The 21,379-nt window shown below is 41.4% G+C and overlaps 1 protein-coding gene across 2 annotated transcripts in view; it reads left to right on the forward strand.

The window, feature by feature from the left end:
- Positions 1–5,497: 5,497 nt before the first annotated feature.
- EPC2 (enhancer of polycomb homolog 2) overlaps positions 5,498–21,379 on the forward strand; it is a 50,764-nt gene continuing 34,882 nt past the window's right edge. The window contains exon 1 of one of the 2 annotated variants that reach the window (XM_013303228.3): positions 5,498–5,923. In XM_013303228.3, the coding sequence (XP_013158682.1) occupies positions 5,771–5,923 (153 nt within the window). In that variant the 5' untranslated portion in view covers positions 5,498–5,770. The remainder of the gene's footprint in view (positions 5,924–21,379) is intronic. The other variant, XM_005242349.4, reaches the window with a different exon arrangement.

The following is a 21,379-nucleotide window of genomic DNA, read 5'->3' on the forward strand; positions in this document are numbered from 1 at the left end:
TCACCGCAATGTCTCGCAAGATCACACCGTGTGATGTCAACACTGCTGCGCTGGATCTCCTGTCAAGTCTTGCCTGTGAAATACTAAAAGAACCACCAATTCTCTCCATGCTGACCATTTTCAGCAATAAGTGATGTCAAATAGGTTTGAAATGCTTTTGGTAGACTTTTTGATGTTTCTGATTGCCAGTGGGTTTATCTCTTAAGACGCAGTGATTTCTTTAATATGGATTCATGTATCATATTTAAGCTATAAATAGCTTTATTATTATTAAAATAGCTTTTGGTGAAAAAGGATTTCTGTTTTAGAACACCAGTTTGTTTTCAAATGCATCATCTTTGCTTCATATTCTATTCTGCCAGTTTCAAAAATCAGGCCCAGATTTCTGTGTCTCTGAGCTGCACTCGTACAGGTGGCTAATGGCTTGACTTGATGTTCTATATATGCTCAGTTTAAATACTAACTGTGACAGAGATGAATATAGACATGTATGCATGTCTACGTTGATGAGGAACAAATTTCAGCCTACAAAGGTAAAACAATGTCACCTACAAATGACCTCTTTTAAAGTGAAAGCTTTTGCAGCCTCTGTGATTGGTATCTGTCAGGCAAACTAGTTGTTCTATAAGGAAGTAGTATGTCATACAAACGTGCAGATTTGTGGAATATAACTCTAAACCAAATTCATCTGGTTTCATAATTGCATTGTTGTTATCTTACTTGTTGAGTTGTGTCATAAAAGAGTGCAGTCACAGTCAAGAGTAAATTCATCTTTTCACTAAGAATCCGAGACTTTACACAATAGGGAACAGCTGCACCAGGTTCCTTTAAAGAGCTGCTGACCCCTCCCGACGCCTGTGTTAACCTTCAGGCATAAAGCATGCTTTCATTTTAAACATATTTCTTGACATGGACATCTTTGGTATAAAATTCTTAAATCAGGAACTTCCTGCTGCTTCCTAGCTCAAGCATTTTTCATCATTTTACCTTCCTGCTATAATGTGGGGAATCAGCTATTTTCATAGCTGCCTTTTTATTTAGTTTTATATGGTGTCTGTTGCTGTTGGGCTCAAGATTTTAACTCGAATTCCAACTTTTATAATTGTCATTCACAGCTTTAAATCTCCCAAGAAGCTGTTCCATACTAGGTTTCAGGTTTTGGCTGATAGGTTTTGGTGACCTTAAAGGGGAAAATGTGCAGGCTGCCAGTCCCCTAAACCCTTTGAATAATTTGAAATAGAAATGGTTTGGAACAGCTGATATATTTAACTCTGAACATTAGCCACTAAGCATGCTTACTAGCTACTTTGATCAAGCTCTTTTTCCTGACAAAACCCCCTTTGAAATGAAAAGGACAGAGGTTCCTTTCACTTCAATAGGAGTTCTCAGACACAGGGAGAAAGAAGGACTTCATAACCTTTAAAAAGACTCCCCTAGTCCATTCATATATCTCCTGGAAAGCTCAGCACTTTCCGTTGTGCTGAAGTTACTAAGCCAGCCTCCTGGCTACTTTTAGGCTCCCTTCTAGTGAAGCTTTGCTTAAACAGGAGATCAAAACACTCTATAATGAGGCTGCTGCTGCTGCTGCTACTGAGGCAAGAATCCTGAATGTACAATGGCTGTATCAGTGACACTGGAAATATTCGTTAGCATAGATCTGTCAGCATCGCTTTCCTAATCGCGTCTTCTAACCTCCATGTGGTGTGTATATGGGATGTTGCAGGAAACAAAGACAACTCTTCCATGCGCTTTGTAGCTTGATGATTATTTACAGTCAAGTCATTAGCATTCTAAAATTCTAGTTGCCTTTTAACACCATACAATTAATTAAGGTTTCAAACACAAGGCTGAACACCACCATGCCTTTTCAGAGGCCATTAACTACTTCTGAAATCTCCATTTCTATACTGTCCATGTGCTTCTTTTTTAATACTTCTTGACTTATAAGGTAATGACACGCAAAAAGAACTGTGACAATATTGCAATATGACATTATTGCAATATGACATATCATATTGCAGTAATGTACACTGAGATTTCTTGACATAATCTTCCATAAGTAATGCTTCTGCTTGGTGTAAGACCAATGCAGTGAGATGTATACTGTTAGCAAAAAAACCCAAAACAACCAAACAAACAGAAGAAACCTGCAAAAAGACCACCAGCAATGACCCAGGCTTTAGGCAGCTACAGTGGGAACAAGTATTCCTTGTGTTACATATCACTATGGAGAAGCAGAACCAAAAGCAAAGACATGACAAAGCACCCGAGCCTACATGACTCTAATATTTCCATGGATATATGGGTTCAAATGAAATTTGGATATTTTTTGTCTATCCAGTACACAAGCATGCATAGTCAGTTCCATTATCTTATCAAGAAAATATGAAGACAAGTCAGAACTCAACTGCTGAACAAATAATTTAGTTTGAGACACTATTTCCTTGATTTGTGCATCAAAAGTAAGTTATTTTATCTATAGGCCAGGTACAGCTCATCATTTTTTTACAGCTGAAATTCCTCAAAAAACCTGTAATATTTTACAAGATTAAGAAATCAGATTATGCAATGAAAAGATGTATGGTTCTGGCTTAAAGCTAAGCGAATGTAAGCTGAAACTTTAGTTCTACCCATGTTTGGCTCTGTGCAATGGCTTTTTTGACTACATAAAAACCCCTCAGTATCCTACAGGGCATCATTTAAAAAAAAGTGCATTGCTTGTAGAAATAAAATAATGGGATGAGTTTAGGACTAAGAGCCACCTTGAGGGTAAATATGTTGCTTTTTTTGGTTTGTTTTTTGTTTAAGCAGTGAAAAAGAACAGAACATGCACACAAAAGGAAACGGTTATTATTATCTATTGTTCAGTTGTGCTAACTGGAAAAGCAAAAAAATCTTACAGCAGTGCATAAAATGCCTCTTTCTTGCTAGAAGGGAAGCAGAAAGAGGAAAGCCCTTCTTGTATTTTAACTACTTGAGGAAGTACTTCAGGAGGAACTGCCTGTTCCATGCAGCTAACCTAACCTTTTCAAATGCAGGCTATCTGTACAGCACAGGCCATAACAGAACCTATGTAATGGCATTTATATGGAAAATTCATTAAACAAGAGCTGAAAATGCATTTTAGTTACTGAAACTGGAGTTCATGCCCCTCATATGCTATTTGTCAACAGCTGCAGGGGAAGCTCACATGGGTACAATTTTAAGTGTCTGTGCTAAGATGCGAAGGTAGGTCTCAGCAGGTGAGCCTGAATTCAGTTCAGCATCCACTTTAGGCACACATTTAAGTGGCTGATAAACAAGACAACTTCAGGCAGTTGCCTTGTGAGTGAACATTCACAGATCTCTTCTCCTCCTCTCACTAAATCAAGTCATCAAAATGCAAACCTGACTCCTGAGCTGCTGAGAGCTCTGGTAACTATCCTTGCTCCCACCTTTATCTAGCTGAAACAGCATAACTACTGTTATTTCAGCTTAGTTTCTCTGAGTTGTTGGCACTAGCTTATTCTAGAGAGCTGTGAGGATGCACAAGAGGCAGTCTCTAGCTCAGGTTGAGCCTGTGGCTTTGTTTGCCTTACGATCTCCATATTGGTGCTGCACAGCAAGATGGAGACGCCAAAGTTCATGCAGAAGTGTGTTGCAATTACTCTTTCAAAAAAGGCAACTGTCTGCTGCTACCAATCAGTTGTGAATCACTTTGGGGGTATCAAACTTTGGGTGTTGGAAGTTTGGCCACTTCTAAAATGGTGCTGAACGATAAATTCTAAACAAGACACTATACAACTCTTAAATATCTCTGTGTTAATTCTAATCCAAGTCAAGAATTGTCCATTTTTATGACTAAAAACATTTTAAGAGAATTATAAATAAGTGCAAGCCATCACAGTTTTGTTCTCTGTTCCTTTTCTCATAATTTTAAAAGCCTCATTTGTTCATATGACTATTACTGAAAACTGACCTGATGCTTTCATAGGAGTAGCTAATACAATTTCCAGATTTCTTTGTCAAGCTAATTCGGGTCCATGGTTTGTGAATGTAACGTTATTGCTGCTTCTCTTTTCCTCTTGTGTATTGCTGCACTTGTTTCATCTTCCTTCTCTCTCTCTCTCTAGCTGACACAATTCTTCATTCTTCATTTTGTAAATCATGTGTTTATCATGACCAGTAACTGTTATATGCTATATAAAACCATATAGATAACAAATGCAGCAGGTAACTAAAAATGAACAGCACTTCAGAGACTGAACCAATTTGGTCAAGTTTTGGGTTTTTTTTTCTTCTTCATAAAAAAAAAGTAATATTAGATACAGTTGGCACTGTAGCCAAATGGTAACGTGGTCAAGTTTTGTCTGCCTAAACAGTTCCAGTTTATTGCACAGACAGAAGATTGCACTGATGACAACTGTAAGAGCTCTAAGGTGGAGGTGAGAAAAAGCAGCTGGCCTGTTCTTAGGGTGTCCAAATACTATGGAAATGGTGAGGTATTTGAAGTACTAAAGGTCTTTGATGAAGAGCTTTTCAGACTAAAGTCAATACGCTGAACCAGTGTGGGAAACTCTGGATCAGTAGAGGACTGTGGCTTTGTCCACATGGAGAGCTTGGGGTTATTATTCTTTTCAAGTTGGACGTCTTGTTCGTGTTTAGCGTTGTATTCTTTGAAAGCTGGCTGAACCAAAGAGGAGCAAGGCACTTCTGCAGCAGAAGAGCATAAATGAGCTGAAACACCACACAGGCAACCCTGAGCCACTCGGCACCGACAGGCAGGTCTGTAACACAAACTCCTGTGCATGAGCAGCACCTGGTTTTGCAGCACAGAGAACTGCAACTCCGCTGCAGGCTCAGCCCATGCAGAGCAGGATACAGGACATCGATATACAAAAAAAATAATGAAAAAAAAAGAAAAATTGAGCGGTTATGAGTTTGTTTCTGAAGTGTTGGTTTGTATCAGTAACTGAAGTTAATTCTCCTGACAGCTGTTTTTATTACTAAGACGTTTTCATCCCAAAAGGCTAAGGGTGTGAGCCACCGGCCCGCGCCGGGCGCTGAGGAGAGGAGCCCGGGCCGGAGTGCGGGCTCCAGCCCCGGGGAGAAGGAGCCCGCCCTTCCCTTCCCGCCTCGCCGCCACCACACGGGCCTCCCGCCACCGGCACCGGGTGATACTCGGTGTCTGTCACCAGCTCCGGCACGGCGGGGGATGGCGGGGCGCATCGCTCGCAGCCACCGCCCGTCCCGCCGCTACTTTATCCAGTCAAAAGCTCCTCCCGCCTCGCCCTATCGGTGCCCCGCCCGCAGCGGGGGGCGGCGGGGGGGGACAGCGGGTGCCCATCGTCGGCCCGTTCCGTTCCGGCCCGGCCCGGCCCGCCTCAGCGGCCGCCCCATACGCCCGTGTCCCCCGCCGCCTCCCCTCAGCCTCCCGCCCTCGGCTGCGCGCGCACCACGGCTACCCCTCTCCTCCCTCCTCCCTCCCAGCCTTCCCCCCCCGCCCGCCCGAGCTCTCGCGTTGGCTGTCGGGATCGCTGGCCGCTTTGGTTAATGTCCGCCATGTTTGCCATGGCGCAGGGAGCGGATCGAGCGAGCCCGGCGCGGATCTAGGGCTGCGGGGCGTGCGCTGTGAGCAACGGGCGGCCCCGCGGAGAGCTGTTCCGGGGCGGCGGGACCCTCCATGGTGGTGCGGGCCGGGTGCGGGAGCGGCTGGGAGGCGGCGGCGAGGCCGCACTGAAGGCCCCCCCCCGCCCGCCCGGCCCCGGGGTGTTATTGTGAGGGGGAGACAATGAGCAAACTCTCCTTCCGAGCCCGGGCGCTAGACGCCGCCAAACCGCTGCCCATCTACCGCGGCAAGGACATGCCCGACCTCAACGACTGCGTCTCCATCAACCGGGCTGTGCCGCAGATGCCCACGGGGATGGAGAAAGAGGAGGAATCGGTAAGGGAGCCGCGCAGGGGGGGCACCATTGTTTATCAGACACCCCCCCCTCCCCTCACGGGAAATAGGCCATTGGCATTCACCAAGCGCACTACGCACGCTCCCCGCCGCAGCGCCGTACGGTTCTTACGGGGCCCTGCGCAAAGAGCGCAGCGTAAACTGCTGTCCGACGCCGTAAGCGGGCCCTGCTCCGCCATCTTCTTTGCGTCCCGACTCGCGAGTGTTTTGATTAGTGGGGTGGGGGGGTGGGGGGGAGGCCTTTACGCTAGCGTAAGAAGGAGGAAGGCGCAAGACGCCGCTGTGAATGAGCGAGCGGGCGCCGCGGCCGCAGTTGGCGTAGCTTGCCTTTGCTGCCGCCGCTTGCCTTGTGCGCGGGGAGCGGGAGCGGCAGCGGCGGGCTCGGGGTGCCCGGCCGCCGGCGCGGCCTGGCGGGCGCGGGGAGCGGGTCGGGGCGGCTCGCCGCTCGGCTGCCGTTACGGCGGAGCGCTGCGGAGTGCCCCGCGTGTGCGCGGCCCCGGGCGAGGCGGCCGCTCCGGGGACGCTGGAGTGATAGCGGCGTGGCGGGCTGCGCTCTGCTACCTGTCCGCCGGCTGGCGGGGCAGGGGCTGGCGGGGGCAGCGGGCGGCCGGGGCCGGTACAGCTCCTTCCCTGCCGCAGGTGCCGTGGGAGGAATCCGCCGGAGTTGTAACGAGTGCGCGTCCCGCTCGTACTTTTGCAGAAGAGGCATTTTGTGCCGCGCGGTGCACGGCGAATGTCAGATGCATCAGCTGGACGTGTTGCATCAAGTTTTAAGCGTTTAGGTGACTTTTACAAATAAACCAGCAAGTGTTAAAAATAGACATGTGATGCTTGTTCTTGTAGCGTTATGGGGGGGCGGGCGGGCGGGGGGGGGGGGGAAGCTTTTGTCCCCTTAAGTAAAGATAAGTGCCTGGGCTTTTTGATACATCAAGCAGTAGGACAGCACTTCTTTGAAAACGCTTGCCCGCGGTTCTGGTGTCATTTGAACGTACAGATTTGTTTCACTGATATTTAAACATCGACTCCTGTGCTCCTTAGAGCTGTATAAGGCTCAGATACAGGCTGTCACCTAATGTGTCTGTACTTGTATGTACAGCCGATAGTAAATGCACCCTCAAGAATTTCTTCAATGAATCCGTGTCTCCGCCTCAGCCAAACCTCTATGCGTGTGGATTGGCTTTTCAGAGGTTACAGCTGTCAAAGGAGGCTCCATGCCTTTCTGATTGGTTTTTCACACTTGGCTGTTCATATTAAAAGGAATCCTCTGTCTTACCGTTGTGTGGTTTTGTTTTCAGTTTTTTTTCTGTTTCCCCCATTGTTTAACAATATGTGATACACTGTGATCAAAACTTCCAGTACTTCCTGAAGAACAAACTTCTGCCGGAATATAGGACTGTATTTAAAAGCAACAGCAGTGTGGTACTAATGAAGCAATCCTGGAGACTAACTTGGTTTTCCAAGTCTTCAATGTCTACCTTGCAGTGCTGTGTTTGCATTTAATGTGTGTAATTTTATTATCAAAATGATTGTGGTTTTGATAAATCACGTTTCAAATAAACTTGCTAATGGAAAACTGCTGTGAGAGTTCAAGCAGGCAAGCTGCTTGCAGACTGCTTATATGTTTGTGAAGAAGGTTAGATTTATACTTCAGTAAAACTGCTTTAGTGTTGTACTAAAATGTTGCTTTTCTGTTAGAATGAGGTTTATTTTCTCTATACTGAAATGTGGCTATATTATGTAATAGTCTCAAAATGGAATGGTCATTGAAGCAATATATAAGCATAGTGCTGGATACAATAGCCAAGCAAGATTATTAACTGTACTATTAATAGATATTTTTTTTTTACATTATTGCTGTGTAGTAACAGATTCATTCACGGGGCAACCCTCTTCCCAGCATTGCACATACAGTTCTTTCGTGTAAGGTTTTGTGGTAGTGGTACATAAAGCTCTTCTAGGAAAGGCTGTTGTGGATGACTGTAGTTAAATTTTTGAGAAATGTTTAAACAGCTTTTACTTGTAGCAAATATTGCTGTGATCAGTTTGATGTATTTTGAAAGGGACTTGGGGGGGGGCGGGGGGGGGGGGGAGAGAGAGAGAGGGGGAGATCCACATAGTCGTTTCTGACATCTTAATTACTTGAATATCTCAAAGCCTTTTTTTAGCCAAGACTTTTGCCAGGGGTGTATCTTGTGAAAGGTGTTTGAGCCATCAGGGTAGCTGCTGATTTATACTAGCTGTACAGAGACGCAAAGCTCGTGTTACTCTGGCCCTAGTACGCTGCTTTCCTTCCTGTGCTACCCTGTGTGATGCCTCGGTGAAATCAGAAAGGTCTTGTAGTACAGTGTATCATGGGGTCAGGTATCGCCTTCCAGGGCTTGCTGTCACCGAAAATAACTATGCATTTACAGATTTGCAAGATTTAAAAGGGTTAAGATGGACACATCTGTGTGACCTGTGCTTTACAACCTAATCTTGCTAGTACACGCATGTGAGTTGCTTTGTTCATGATTGGTATTTTGTATATGTGTCATTAATGTGTTTTTTTTGTGTTGTGGGTTTTTTGTTTTGTTTTTGAACTGCTGTTATTGTTTTGAACATAGAAAGGCTTAAACCCTGAGAAAGGGGGGTTAATGATTTATCGCTCTTTTCTACTACAATTACTAAAGTTATCTGGACTGTATATTAAAATGTTGTACAGGCACTGTAGTCGCAGACTGGGCAACAATGCATACTGCAGGTCATCCTGCTACAAAAATGTGTACGGCCCAGTTTGTCAGTATGAGCATGTTTTTATTTGACTTTTCTTTTTATTTGATCTTGATGAATATTCTGAAACTATTTCTGTTTAAGTATCTTGGAGATTTATATCCACTGGCAGCATGTTACAAGTCAGCGGCTCATTTCTCTCACTTGGAGATTCCAGCTGTGAAAGAATTAGGCTTCTGGTCTGTAGCATGTTTATGTCAGTGTTTATAATCTACCTTAAATTAAACCTGAGGAAGAAAATTGTGTGGGTTTGGTTTTTCATCTCATGTGAAAGAGTGATTACTAGTAAGCAAAAGTGGGAAGAAGTCCTTTTGTGAGCTTCAGAAACTGAGCAGGAACATTTGGTATTGTTTTTTTTCTGATGAGTAAGAGTTGTATTTCATAATGCTAATGAATTGTTTTGGCTAGAAGGGGGAAAAGTTGCAGAACAGATAAGCCCTTGTTTTGTTTCTTATCGCATAACTCTGTGTTTTTTATTTGAATAAATATTACTGGAGACTGCAGAGTTGCACGTTGTGTGTGTGTGGGGAAATCATGCTTAATAACGAGGCAAACTCAGGCTGCAGGCTTTCGGAAGTAATTTACTGGAGTTAGGAATCTAAAAGCACAGTGGTAATTGAGGATACTTAGGTTGCCTGGTCAAACCAATCTAAATGTTCATCTCGGAATACTTGTTTGAACATACGTTCATTTACAGTTAAGTTTGACATCACATGACAAGGGTAGGGTTATAAAGGAAAAGTACACAAATAGCAAGTTAAGGGCATGGGTTAATGTTATTAAAATGCTGATGGAGTACAAATGAGAAGTGACTTTCATTCTCAGTCCTTGAGTGATCACCTCAGGATGGTCTTTTACAGATTGTTAAATGTTCAGTTTGGGGTATTTTGACAGGCTGGAAGTAGTTAACTTGAAGACATCTTTTCTTGCTTTCTCTTCTGTTTGTACTCCTTCTATCCCTTAGTTCATTCCTGTTGTAACACTGGAAACTTGGAAGTGTTCATCATCTGGCTTTGAAGGTGTCCTGGAGCTAGCGATGCTTCTGAAGCAGCATATTCATTCTCCTGTTAAAGCAGGAGACATTAACTTTGCACAAGTCATAGTTTTTTGTTTGGATATTTTTGCTGATACGGTGTAACATAATGAGTATTTTTGCTGATACAATGAACTGGAAGAGTTCAATCAGGAGGACTTTGAAATATGTGCATACACAGATAAGATCATTAATGGCAATGCTTACTTGCCTTTTTTTTTTTTTTTTAAAAAAAAAGATTGTTAGGACCTAGTCCTACATGCGCATTTTCTTATGCCTGAACTTTTTTGGGGGTGATTTCTGTTTATAAGATCAAATAATAGTCACTTCTTAATCTTGTCTTGGAGGGGTTTCATCCTGTGTGCATGAGCATAAACACCTTGGTGTTGTTTAGGGACTGCAGGGGTGCTCTGCTTTTGCCCCTTTTGTCTACTGTTGAAATGGTACGTGTTTTACAGATAATGCTTTTGTGTGTGTGTACATTGTACAAACTGATAAGTGTAATTTATTTTATAAGGAGATTAATGGAGTTGTTTACATGTTACAGCTAATTGTCAACATAAAGGCAAGTAGTCTTGTTTGATAGATGTTCTATACACTGGAATTGTGTTGAGTGCATCTGTGCTACCAGCTTGCTTTCTGCAATGAAATCGGAGTTTGGAGTTCAGTGTTCAAGTTTCCCTCTTCCGCTCCAGACGCACTTTCACATCTTTATTGGGAAACATAACTCTTTTAAAGCTGGTTTTATATATGGAAATGCTACAGATAGTTGCTTTCATAGCATTAATAGGTTTTTTTTTTAATCCTAACCTAGCAATAATTATTCATACTAAACAAGAACCAATAGTGCCTTAAAACAGTTAACTTCATCTCTCCCTAATAGAAGATAGCGTTGTCATCACAAAAATTATGTTGTTTGTTGTGCTGTTGACATCTGTGACTTCTAGGAAGGTGCTTAAATGTGGTCAAGTATGACAGACTCACACAGAAAGAATGAGGTCAGAAGGGACCCTGGTGGTCATCTTGGCCAAGCCTCTGCTCAAGCAGGGCCACCTAGAGCTTGTTGCCCAGAATCATGTCCAGATGGCTTTGAGTATCTCCAAGATGGGAGGTATCAAATGTGCAAGGACTTAGGTGAGCTGTTGACCAGAAGTACTAACCTGGTACTGTCTAATGCGCTCAGGTTTAGGTTTATAAACAACACACATAAATGGCTCACATGTGGACAGAATGTATTCTAACTTGAGATTTGTGTGTTGGATGTGCATTCATAACCTGTGGTTGAACCCTTAAAAGCGCTTGCAAATGAGGTGCTTTGTAGAACAAAGAAGCCGGGACACCAGTGTGTGAAATAGAAGGTCAACAGAGGATAACTTCAGCTCAAAGCATGCGAGTATTCTGTAAATCAAAAATCCTTCAAAAAGGCTTTATGAAGGTCTGAGAAGGAAACTCAAAAGATCGTACTTCCATGCAAAGCTAAGTGAAATCAAGACAGCAGACTTTCCTTAAGAAAGAAGTGGGGTTTGTTTGACTAGAATCAACTGGCTTATGTGTTGAGAAAATGTAATTCCCAGTAGAAGTTTTTTTCTCAGTTTGAGTTAAGCACCTGTATTTATTTACTTATTTTGGGTATGTTTGGAGACTGTTGGGATTACTGAAGTATGTTTGGTAGTAGGTAGTGTAATGCTGTTGTGATCTTGATTCATGGAATGTTAAACTTAAGTTCTTGTGGTTTAACCCCAGCTAGCAACTGAGTACCACACATCCCGCTTGCTCGCTCCCCCCTCCCCTAGTGGCATGGGGAGAATTGGGGAAAAAGGTAAAACTGGAGGATTAAGAAAATTTCATAATTGAAATAAGATAAATTATAATAATGAAAAGAAGAGAGAAGGAGAGGGATAAAATCCAAAGGAAGGGGGGAAAAATGATGCGCAGTGCAGTTGCTCAGTACCTGCTGCCTGATGCTTAGCCAGTCCCCGAGCATTGATCCCCAGGCCCTGGCCAACTCCCCCCAGTTTATATACTGAGCTTGACATTCTGTGGTATGGAATATCCCTTTGGCCAGCTTGTGTCATCTGTCCTGGCTGTGTCCCTCCCAATTTCTTGTGCCACTCCAGCCTTCTTACTGGCAGGGCCTGAGAAACTGAGAAGTCCTTGGCTTAGTATAAACATGATTAGCAACAACTAAAAACATCAGTGTGTTACCAACGTTATTCTCACACCAAACCCAAAACAGCATTGTAGCAGGTACTGAGAAGAATGTAACTGTTAGCTGCAACCAGGACAGTTCTGTTTAAGACCTTTTCCCTTGCCTTCAGGTCTTGTATTTTTCTCCCTCTGTTTGAGACCTGTTGGGTGATGCAGAGGTGTTCCTCACAAATGCACAATTCAACTCCCATTTGCTAGCCATTATTTCAGTTTTCAGCTGCAATCCTCTACCCTTCCTGTGCTTTCACCTACAAAGTATTTTTGCGGCTAACATAAACTTCCTTTCAGTCTACCACTGCATAGTACCACTACCAGGTGCTTTTTAACATCCCATTTGATAACGGTGTATCAGATTTAACGCTAAGTAGGTTGGACTGTGTTAGCTGGATACTGCAGTGGGAATGAAAATAACCTGTTGCTGAGTGTGGACCCTATTTAAATGCTAGAGTAGCAGAGCATAGTTAACTGGTGAGCTGTTAAAGAGAGTTGCTTTTGTTTTAATTTGTTCTGGCTGTATTTATGTGGCTGAATGTAAACGGTACAATGATTTACTCTTAAGTCTCAAACTCAAGATCAGTTTATTAGGGCTTATCACATTAACACCTATCAGCTAACCTGTAACAACTGCTTGTGAGTATAGGCTTAGCCTGTGACAAATGTCAAGTAGTTTATCTTGGAGTGTGCTTTTAAGATACAGCTGAGCCAGAGTAACAGTGGTCTGCAGCTAGTAGGGATGGTCCGCTGTTCAGAGTAGTGAGGCACAGCCAACTCGATAATGGGAGACAGAAGCTCACCATGGAAAAGCTGAGCATCCTGTACTTGCAGAGTGGTAGGAGCATGTGGGGATAGAGTGCTTGGGAATGGAGAAGCATGAGACTGCTACCTGTTTGGTGTGATCCTGAGGTTAGATGGGTTCAGCCATATCTTAAAATCACACCCGATTTAGATAAAGCTGCGTTTTTGCTGCAGGCTAGAGTTGCAAGCATGGGGTCAGTTAACAACAGGTCCCTGAAATCTGTCCTAACTTGTTTGGGTGCCTGAGTCCATAGTAGAGAACAATGGTATCTGCAGTAATGTTAATTGAGAGTCACACCTCAATTCATTATGCAGCAACTTTCCCTTATAGGTAGGTTTCCTCAGGATGAGGTGTAATTCCATGACAAAAGCCTGCAAGAACATTTGAGTACATCTTGTGAGAACCCCTCTGTACTCTGTTGCTCATCTCTGGAATGTCTTAAGTGTAGGTAGCATTTTTTCCTTCTCCTTCAATTTAAGAAAACCTTGGAAAGAAGTACCTCAGGCAGCTTCCGTTGTACTTTGAATTACGTGGTGCCAGATTTCATATTGCATCTGCTTGCAAAATTGAGCGGTAGTCAGCTTGGTACAATTTCTGTGTTGATTGGAATCAGCTGAGATGTCCCATATTTGAATAATTTAGATCAGGGGTCCTCAAACTACGGCCCCCCAGGGTGCTCAATCCGGCCCCCGGTATTTACAGACCCCCCTGCCCGCCCCCCCCCCCCCCCCCCCGCCGGGGGTTGGTGGGGGGAAACCAAGCAGCCGCAGATGACTGCCTGCCACTTCATCCGTGCACTGCCACCCTGGTTAAAAAGTTTGAGGACCCCTGATTTAGATCAATAGACAACAAATTAGCTTATATTAATCTTGGTTTTAATTATCTTTTTTGTAAGAAAGATCACTTGGATTAGTGCTAGACATTCAAAAGGTTATTTGTAATTTATTTTGCCAACAAAGCCAGTAAACTATGCCTTGTTTATACTTCTTTGAACAGTTATATGCCTTAGCATATTTAGCATTTGAACTGTTCAACTTTTTGAGAGCTAAATAACACATTCAATAATTACATAAACAAAACTACAGTTAAACGTTAGGCACTGGTGGTAAAGATTAATTGTAGGACTGGAATTTCTGTAACAAGTAGAGAACTGAAGCAGAACTGAATTATATACCAGGTATGAAAAGAAGTAGAGAAAATAGTTTTGTTAAACTAAAAGTAATATCAATATAGACTGTCATCACTTTGCATTGAATGTTGACTAGTTCTGAGTCAAAGAAATGAAGTTTTGAGAATATACTATTCTAAAAATTTGATTTTCATCCACTTTGCAAATTCCTACTTGTTAATATGTCATAGTGACCGTATGCTGTGACTGAAAGTGTTGGGTTAAAATATTGTCCATGTTCATAACAGAGGTGCTCTAAGTATAAGGGAGCAGAAGTTTGCAGGAAAACCCCCCAAACTTAGTTCTTTTCCTAATTTACTTTGGCGAACTCTGTGATTGATACATTTAAACCAACAACATGCCTAATCTTTTATGGTAGAAGGAGAGTTTACCACACCTGATTCTCATTGTTTTGGGGTTTGTTTTGTTTCTTTGTTCTTTTATAAAAAACATTTTTTCAGAAATAAAGCGACAATGAAATGCCTGGAGTAAGAATTTCAGACTTTAGATAGAAATATGCTTTCGGTCTGTTAGTATTTTAAATGCACATTTCTGAGTGGGAAGAGTAGGTAAGCTGATAACCAGAGTTGTATTCTAAGAAGTTAATTGGCTTGGAGAAAAAAGCCGTTTCTTGCTGGTAGATGTGTGAGGATAGCACTGGGTTGCTTTTGTCTAATAGACTTTATTTCTCTGATCTCTGAAGTTTGGAGGGCTCAACACCTCACCAATATGTTTACTGCAGCATGTTTTTTCTTTCTAAAGTATTTTCTCATGTTTACATCATGTTCAATTGCAAGAAGTCAGGGCTTACCCAACTTGCTTGTGAGACTGTTCTCCAGTTTGTTAGATGTCATTTTTCTGTCAGTTTTCTGTATCAGTAAACTATCTGATCATGTCCCCCTTTACTATGCAAAGTAGTTCGTGTATGTACCAATTCTTAGCCAGCATATTTATAAATGCTTCCTCCCCCCCTTTCCCTAACTGTTTTCTGTTGTTTACACTTTAATTCATAATTTGATTTTCTTAGCTTTCTACCATTTTTATGGCTGCAACTCACATTTTGTATCTGTTTGACAATTTGGGTTGCATAACAAGAACTGTTCCTACTTTGAAGCATCCTCGTAATGTCTGATTCCCCTGTGTTAAACTTAAACAAAATACTGCATGTCTGGCAGCGGTATCAAATGACAAGACAAGAGAGAGAGAGAGACGCTGTTATTACAGAAAGTTCAAAAATAATAGTACATATGTTTCTTGAGTTAAAGATGTTTGAATTAAAATGGAATTTTGTAGTTTTTAATAATTTTAATTCCTAGCAATTAGTATACGTGTACTTGTGTTTTAGTTTTTTTGATGCTTTTCTAAGTTGTCCTAACTTTAGAACTGATCTCTGGTATCTTTATACGTAGTATCTAACATGATGGATTTCTCTTTGGTTCATCAGGTCTTCAGCACTACAGGTTTCCTCACATTGGCGAGGACATTTGTTATAAAAACTCTCCAAAATAGAAATTCCCCATATTGGTGTGTGTAGTTCAGTTAAATAAAAATCCATAGTAAGAACTTTGGATCCTACTGGATCATTTCCTGGAAGGAAAATGTTACACATAAGTTGGAAGGTTAAATGCGTAGTGGAGTAAGAGAGGGACAGGTACTGTAAGCAGCTTGTTCTTGAACGTACACCTGAAACATTCCAGGAAATTGCATTACTGATGAAGATTGAATTAGTGAGCTTATTGGTGCCTAGACTCTTGGTAACTTCTTGCCACCTTAGCACTGAAGTGTTCTGCTTTGGCCACAGAACCTTATTTTTAATATGTCCTTCACTGAAATAGCCGTACATGTTCACAGCTCTGCATCTTTGGCTGTTGTAACCAGCCTTTAGGCGTCTGATAGGCAGCAGCAGGACGAGACTCCACTTAACTTGTGTGGCAAGGATGAAAATGGATGTTTTGAAAGATCGGATCTTTACTATTGAGGTAACATGGTTTCTTTGCTAATAAATATCATAGAGCAAGTAGCCTCAGCCATCTTAGCCACATGAGGCTCTTGAGTAGCTTCAAGTGAGGTTTCTGTGCTGGGACCAGGGAGATTGTGTGGTGTTACAAAGTTGTTGGATAATACAAATCTCTAATTGTGGGAGGGAGGCAGCAGCCACTACTGCACTGCCTTTCCTAGGTCCTTGCGGCCTCCCACCAGGTAAATGGATCCAGCAGGGAGCTGTAGTCACCTTCTGCTGGAGAATCTCCACAGTCCTCCCTCCCGGTGACTTTTCCTCCCCTCTTTTGCAAGAAGCACGGTTTTGTGACTCACGTTCCCATGAAGGTTTGATGCATGGAGCCAGGAATCAAACCGATTTTTTAGCTTCTGCATGTAATACTGTATTTAATAAAGGGGGAAACTAGTTGTTGTGGAATCTCAGCCTTTCAAAATACATTGTGGAGTTAATTCCTTGAAAAATAGGAAAGAGTAATTATATATGTAGTTGTATAGCTTTCCATCCTTGGGACAATCAAGTTATGCTAATTGAAGCAGACTGTCAAGAAAATAAAAGGGAATTCTTCAGGTTCAATCTCTGCTATGTAAGGTTGCATTTATTAGGTGGGTAATGATACAGATGTGTCGCTAGGAGACTGCTTTCCCTGTGTTTTGACTAGATGTTACAGTATTTGTAATAGTTTTCCCTTATGGTCATGCCAAAGTATCTTGCGGAAGAAAGGTACCACTTTTCAGGAAACACTTACAAAGCACCATATTCAGCCTTTCCAAAAGTTGTTCCTACTAATTCAGTTTAATTCATTGTTATAACATTGTTTCTATTTTTAGTAATTCATTTATATGCATATTTTGACAGACTGGAAACTTGTATAATTGAATGTTGCCTTGAAATATAGTGCTGTAGTTTGTTTGGGTTTCTTTTGACATTTCATAAACAGTAGCAGTTTTGTGTCAATTATATGTTCATAAATAGTGAACAGTCATTATTTATAGAAATGAAAGATTGCTCATGTTCTTCCCATACATTGCTGCTCTCCCACTCAGTAGGGTAATATTTGGGTTGCCTCACAGTTATTTCATATGCATTATTACACAGGATGATTGAAATTGCATGGCTTGCCTTTTCTGTATTAAGAGATTTTTTTTCTTTTCTCTCTCTCTCTCTCTTTTTTTTTTTTTTTTTTTTTTTTTTTTTTTTTTTTTTTTTTTTTTTTTTTTTCCAGCGCACACACAGAGACAAGTTAACTAGAGAAACACAAAAATGATGGCAACATTCTGTGGTCACTTCCCCTGTATCTGCATCTCATGGGCTAATTTTCACTCTTATTTCCTAGCTTGCATGTAGTGATTTTATAGTGCTTAAATTGGCTTTAGTCAGACTACCAAAGAGGAAATTAAGGATTTCAGGCAATTTTTTTTTGTTCAGACTGGATTTTTCTTCATTTAGATGCACATCTGCTGTGTAGACATATGTATCTAGACATGAAGTGTCACCCAAGGACACTGGGCGCAGTTAGGTGCTGTTGGTAGCCCTTCTGTTGTATTGTTCCAGCCTACATTAGCATTTGTGAGAGATAAGGTTCTGGTGAGTATCATCAGGTGATGTATTTAAAGTATTCACAGAATGGCTTGTCTTTGGTTTTTAGATTGCACTAGCATTGCTTTGTGAAATTACAATTGTTTAAGAACTGGAAGAGGGAAGAAAGTCACAGAAAGGTGTGTGGGTGAGGTGTTTTTGTTGCCATATTAGTTCACTCCTGAAATAATAGAATGGCTTTAGAGTAGCTAAAGAATAAAAACCTTACCAATTCCAGGGACTTTGGTGAATTTTTATGATGGCATAGTACAGTTTGATTCACTTTGCTGCTGTTTACTTCATTGAGTCATCTGTAACAGCAGCCTATCATTAGTACTGTTTGTTTTGTACCTGTAGGCATAATTTGGTAGTCTCGAGGGTGAGTGCATGGCAAGTGATTCCTGTGATTATTTAAGTACAAAACCAAAAAGGACAGGGAGTATCACACTGGAAAAACATGACATGGCCAAAAGTGAAACTGAGAAGGAAACTTCAGTTTTATGAGCTCTTGCCACTTGTAAGGAGAATCATACACCATACCTTCTCCTGCTTCTTGTAGGTGCCTTTGAGCTTCCTTCCACAGAATGCCTGAAACCCCTTAGGGAAATAAATGATCAGCTTTGATAATTCACTAAAATACTTACTTTTCAAAATAAAAGCATTGTGTTTCTGCTAAGATATTCATTGCTGTCTCCACAGTGAAAATTGCCATGGCACACAGCCAGGTTTCCTGCTTGATATAGGACTCCTTATTTCAGTTGTTTTCCATCTCAGGGCAGAGGAAGGGGAAAGAAAGGAAAACAGGTCTGTAGCTATCTTCCGCTCCCTGCCCTCCCCCGCCACCTTTCAGCTGCTGAGATCCACTTTCAGTTACAATAATGTTAAGGTAAGAAGTCAGTCATACTTCAGGTAATTGGTCAAAACTTCGTTTACACTAAGTTGACATGCCCAGCAATCTGTTTTTTAAAAAGAAAAAAAAAAAAAGCTTTGCCAGTAAACTTCTAATGGCTCGAGAAGATGTTCATCCTGTTGGTGTTGTGGAGACAAATTAATCCTCCTTGATAGAAAATACCAAGCTCTTTCCGCACTGAGGAGGATAGATGTTCATTGACCATGTTTCTTCTGGCGGTTAAGGATTGAAAGGGTTAACTGCAGAAGGAAACAAAAGATGGTGCTTGAGTTCACACTTTTGTCTTGGAGAGCTTTTAAAGAAGCCCAACAGTATGAGTGTGCTGGTGTGTGAAAAGAGGGAGCAGATAGGGCTGTGGCTTTTGATCAAAGTAGCTTTTGAGCTTGGTGACACATTTTTCTTTAAGTGTTGCCAGCAGGTGTTATCTGTGCTGGAGACTTTGCAGGAGGAGCCTGCAAGTTTCAGACTAAAATTCTGTAAATTTTTGTTGGTGTTTTTTTAATTGGATATAAAAGTGTCAATTAATTTGTATTTCCTAGTTTGAGTATAGTGTTACGCAAATAGGATCTCTAGGGCTTTAGTCAGTTTTCCTTGTTTTCTTTGCTTTAATTCTGTTCTTGATTGCAGGTAGATTGGAAGCCCAAATTTAGGTCACCGTAGAAATAAGTCCTTTTGAGTAGGTAAAGCTGTTAATAAATTTACTTTTTGCTTCCTTCGTACTTTGAGTGGAGGACTATAGAGTTTAAAGCCATCTATCTCATTAAGGGAGTCAATTTTAACAGCTAAGCTGAGGTATATTATGTTGTTTCCCTTAAGTTGCAGTAACATCTGTCAAGATACTTCTCTCATTAAAGTCTACATTGTTGCAATTATGTAACTTAAATTGTGTGACCTGTAGCTCTGTTGTGAAAGTAGTGACAAAGAGGAAGTTATTTTCTTAAATAGTGGCACAGTAAACTCTTTTGGTACTTTCTACCTCACAGGGTAAATGTAAATATTAGTAAGTGAGTGGGAGTGGTGGAATAACATTTTAAAGGTATGGTATAGTTTTAAGGAATGCAGAAGGGAACAGGTATGTTTAGTGCTAAAGGTTTGTCTTCTTGGGTGTCTGCATCCAAGAAGGAATTGCTCACTGCCATTTCATAATCAGGACAGATCTGCTTTTCAGTGTGAAGATGGTATTCAACCACAGGCATCTCAAACCATGCTCATTCAAAAAAAAATTAGCACGCTAATTTAAAGTATGATAAACTCTGTTTCAGAGAGAGTGCAATGGGAGGTGGTTACAGGGAGCTTAAAGGATAAGGAACAAACCAAACCTGTCTGTAGAATCCAAGCGTTCTGTTTTAAAGCAGCGGAATAAAAGGAAGCATATTGGTAAACATAGTTCTAATGGGTAAAAAATAATGTTCGGTATTGATCACTGTTTCCCTTGAAGCTTAACAAAAATAATCTTCAGGAGAATATTACTTCTTGACTTACTATTATTGCTAAACTTTTTTTCCTAGAGAAGATTGTCTCAGATAGAAAGTTTAGAAAGAACGTGAAACCTGGGGTATTTCAGGGATGAAAGTCAGTAGCAGTTGAAGGTACCTTGCTCTGATTCGGACTTTGACATTGGTTCTAAATGTGTGCAACCAAAGCTAAGTCTTTTTAGGTACCAGTATTTAGGATTTTTTTGGTTTTCCCCTCTGAGGAAAAATTAGAGCCGGGATTGCAGTGTCTCAGTACGGGTTCAGAGGTGTGATTCAAGTCTTGTTCTGGATGAAAGCTGCTACTTACTCTCTCTGTCAACCCGGCTGTGAATGGCTGTCAAGTCATTCAGACTGGAGCTTTGAAGGTGGTGGTGTGGCACTGCTAGGTGCATGGTGTGACACTGCTAGGTGCAGCGTACTCTTCTGTGTCGCTCCACATGGAATGAGTGGATTCATGCTGGCAGGACAGGCAGTTTACACCATGGAAAACATACTGGAATATATAAAGCCAGTGACTTGAGCAATTTGCTGTAAACTGTTGTCAGTGTGGTTATTGTACCGTGAAGGTACAGTGATGACTAAAGTGCATCTAGAGAGATGAATCTTTCAGTTGGAGAACAATTTTGTTTTAATGTGTAAATATGCTAAAGCAGCAGTATTACATACACTAAACATATAGATATTTCTGTTATGCTTTTAGTTGAAGAAGTACTCCAATCTAAGCTGTATTTGAAGTTTTTTAGTCATACTAGTGTGAAAGGTTTGGATGTGCTTTTTAAGAAAATAGTGGGTAATAACTCTTTGACAGGTACTCTGTTTTATTCCCATGGCAGCACGTTGTTTGCTATCATCACTGTTTCCTCTAATGTTCAGTTATTTTGTATGAAATCTTTTTATCTTCCCTACTGCAGAACGAAATTTAAAGTGTGGTGTATGTCTTTCAAAACCATAAGAAAAGGTGAAAGATAGACAAAATGGTGTGTTGGTAAACCAGTTAGTAAATCTATCTTTAAAAACACTTTTTCAGGTTTAATAAAGCCATTTAATTAGACCAACTTTCAGGAGTTAAAATTTGTATTTTCCTTAACTTTATGTTCAGCAGAAAGGTATTTTTTTTTCCCCTCCTAATTCTAAAAATTAAATAGCTTATCTGTGTCTTTTGAAGCTCTACCGTTTGATGAGTGACAGTAATAGTGTTAAGACTTTTCTGTTGGAAAGCTGTGTTATGCTTGAAGGCTCTTTGTAGTAAAGTGTGTACTAACGTATTGTCAGATTTTCCTTGGGAACTCATTTGTATGCTTACTAGCAGTGTTACAGAAACTGAGAATCTGAATTACTCATCTGCAGTGTTTAGTGGGCTATGGAGCTAAAAGGTGTTTGGGATTTTGGTTGGTGTCTGTCCTTCTTAAGTACTTCCAGAAAAATTTGAACCGTATTTACCCGTTCATTACTTAGGCCATGTGGGCTAGGGTGATTTCTCTACAAGTTATTTAATCCCATTTTAG

The sequence above is a fragment of the Falco peregrinus genome, chromosome 8, assembly GCF_023634155.1.
Source record: "Falco peregrinus isolate bFalPer1 chromosome 8, bFalPer1.pri, whole genome shotgun sequence".
In the NCBI taxonomy this organism is placed as follows: domain Eukaryota; kingdom Metazoa; phylum Chordata; class Aves; order Falconiformes; family Falconidae; genus Falco; species Falco peregrinus.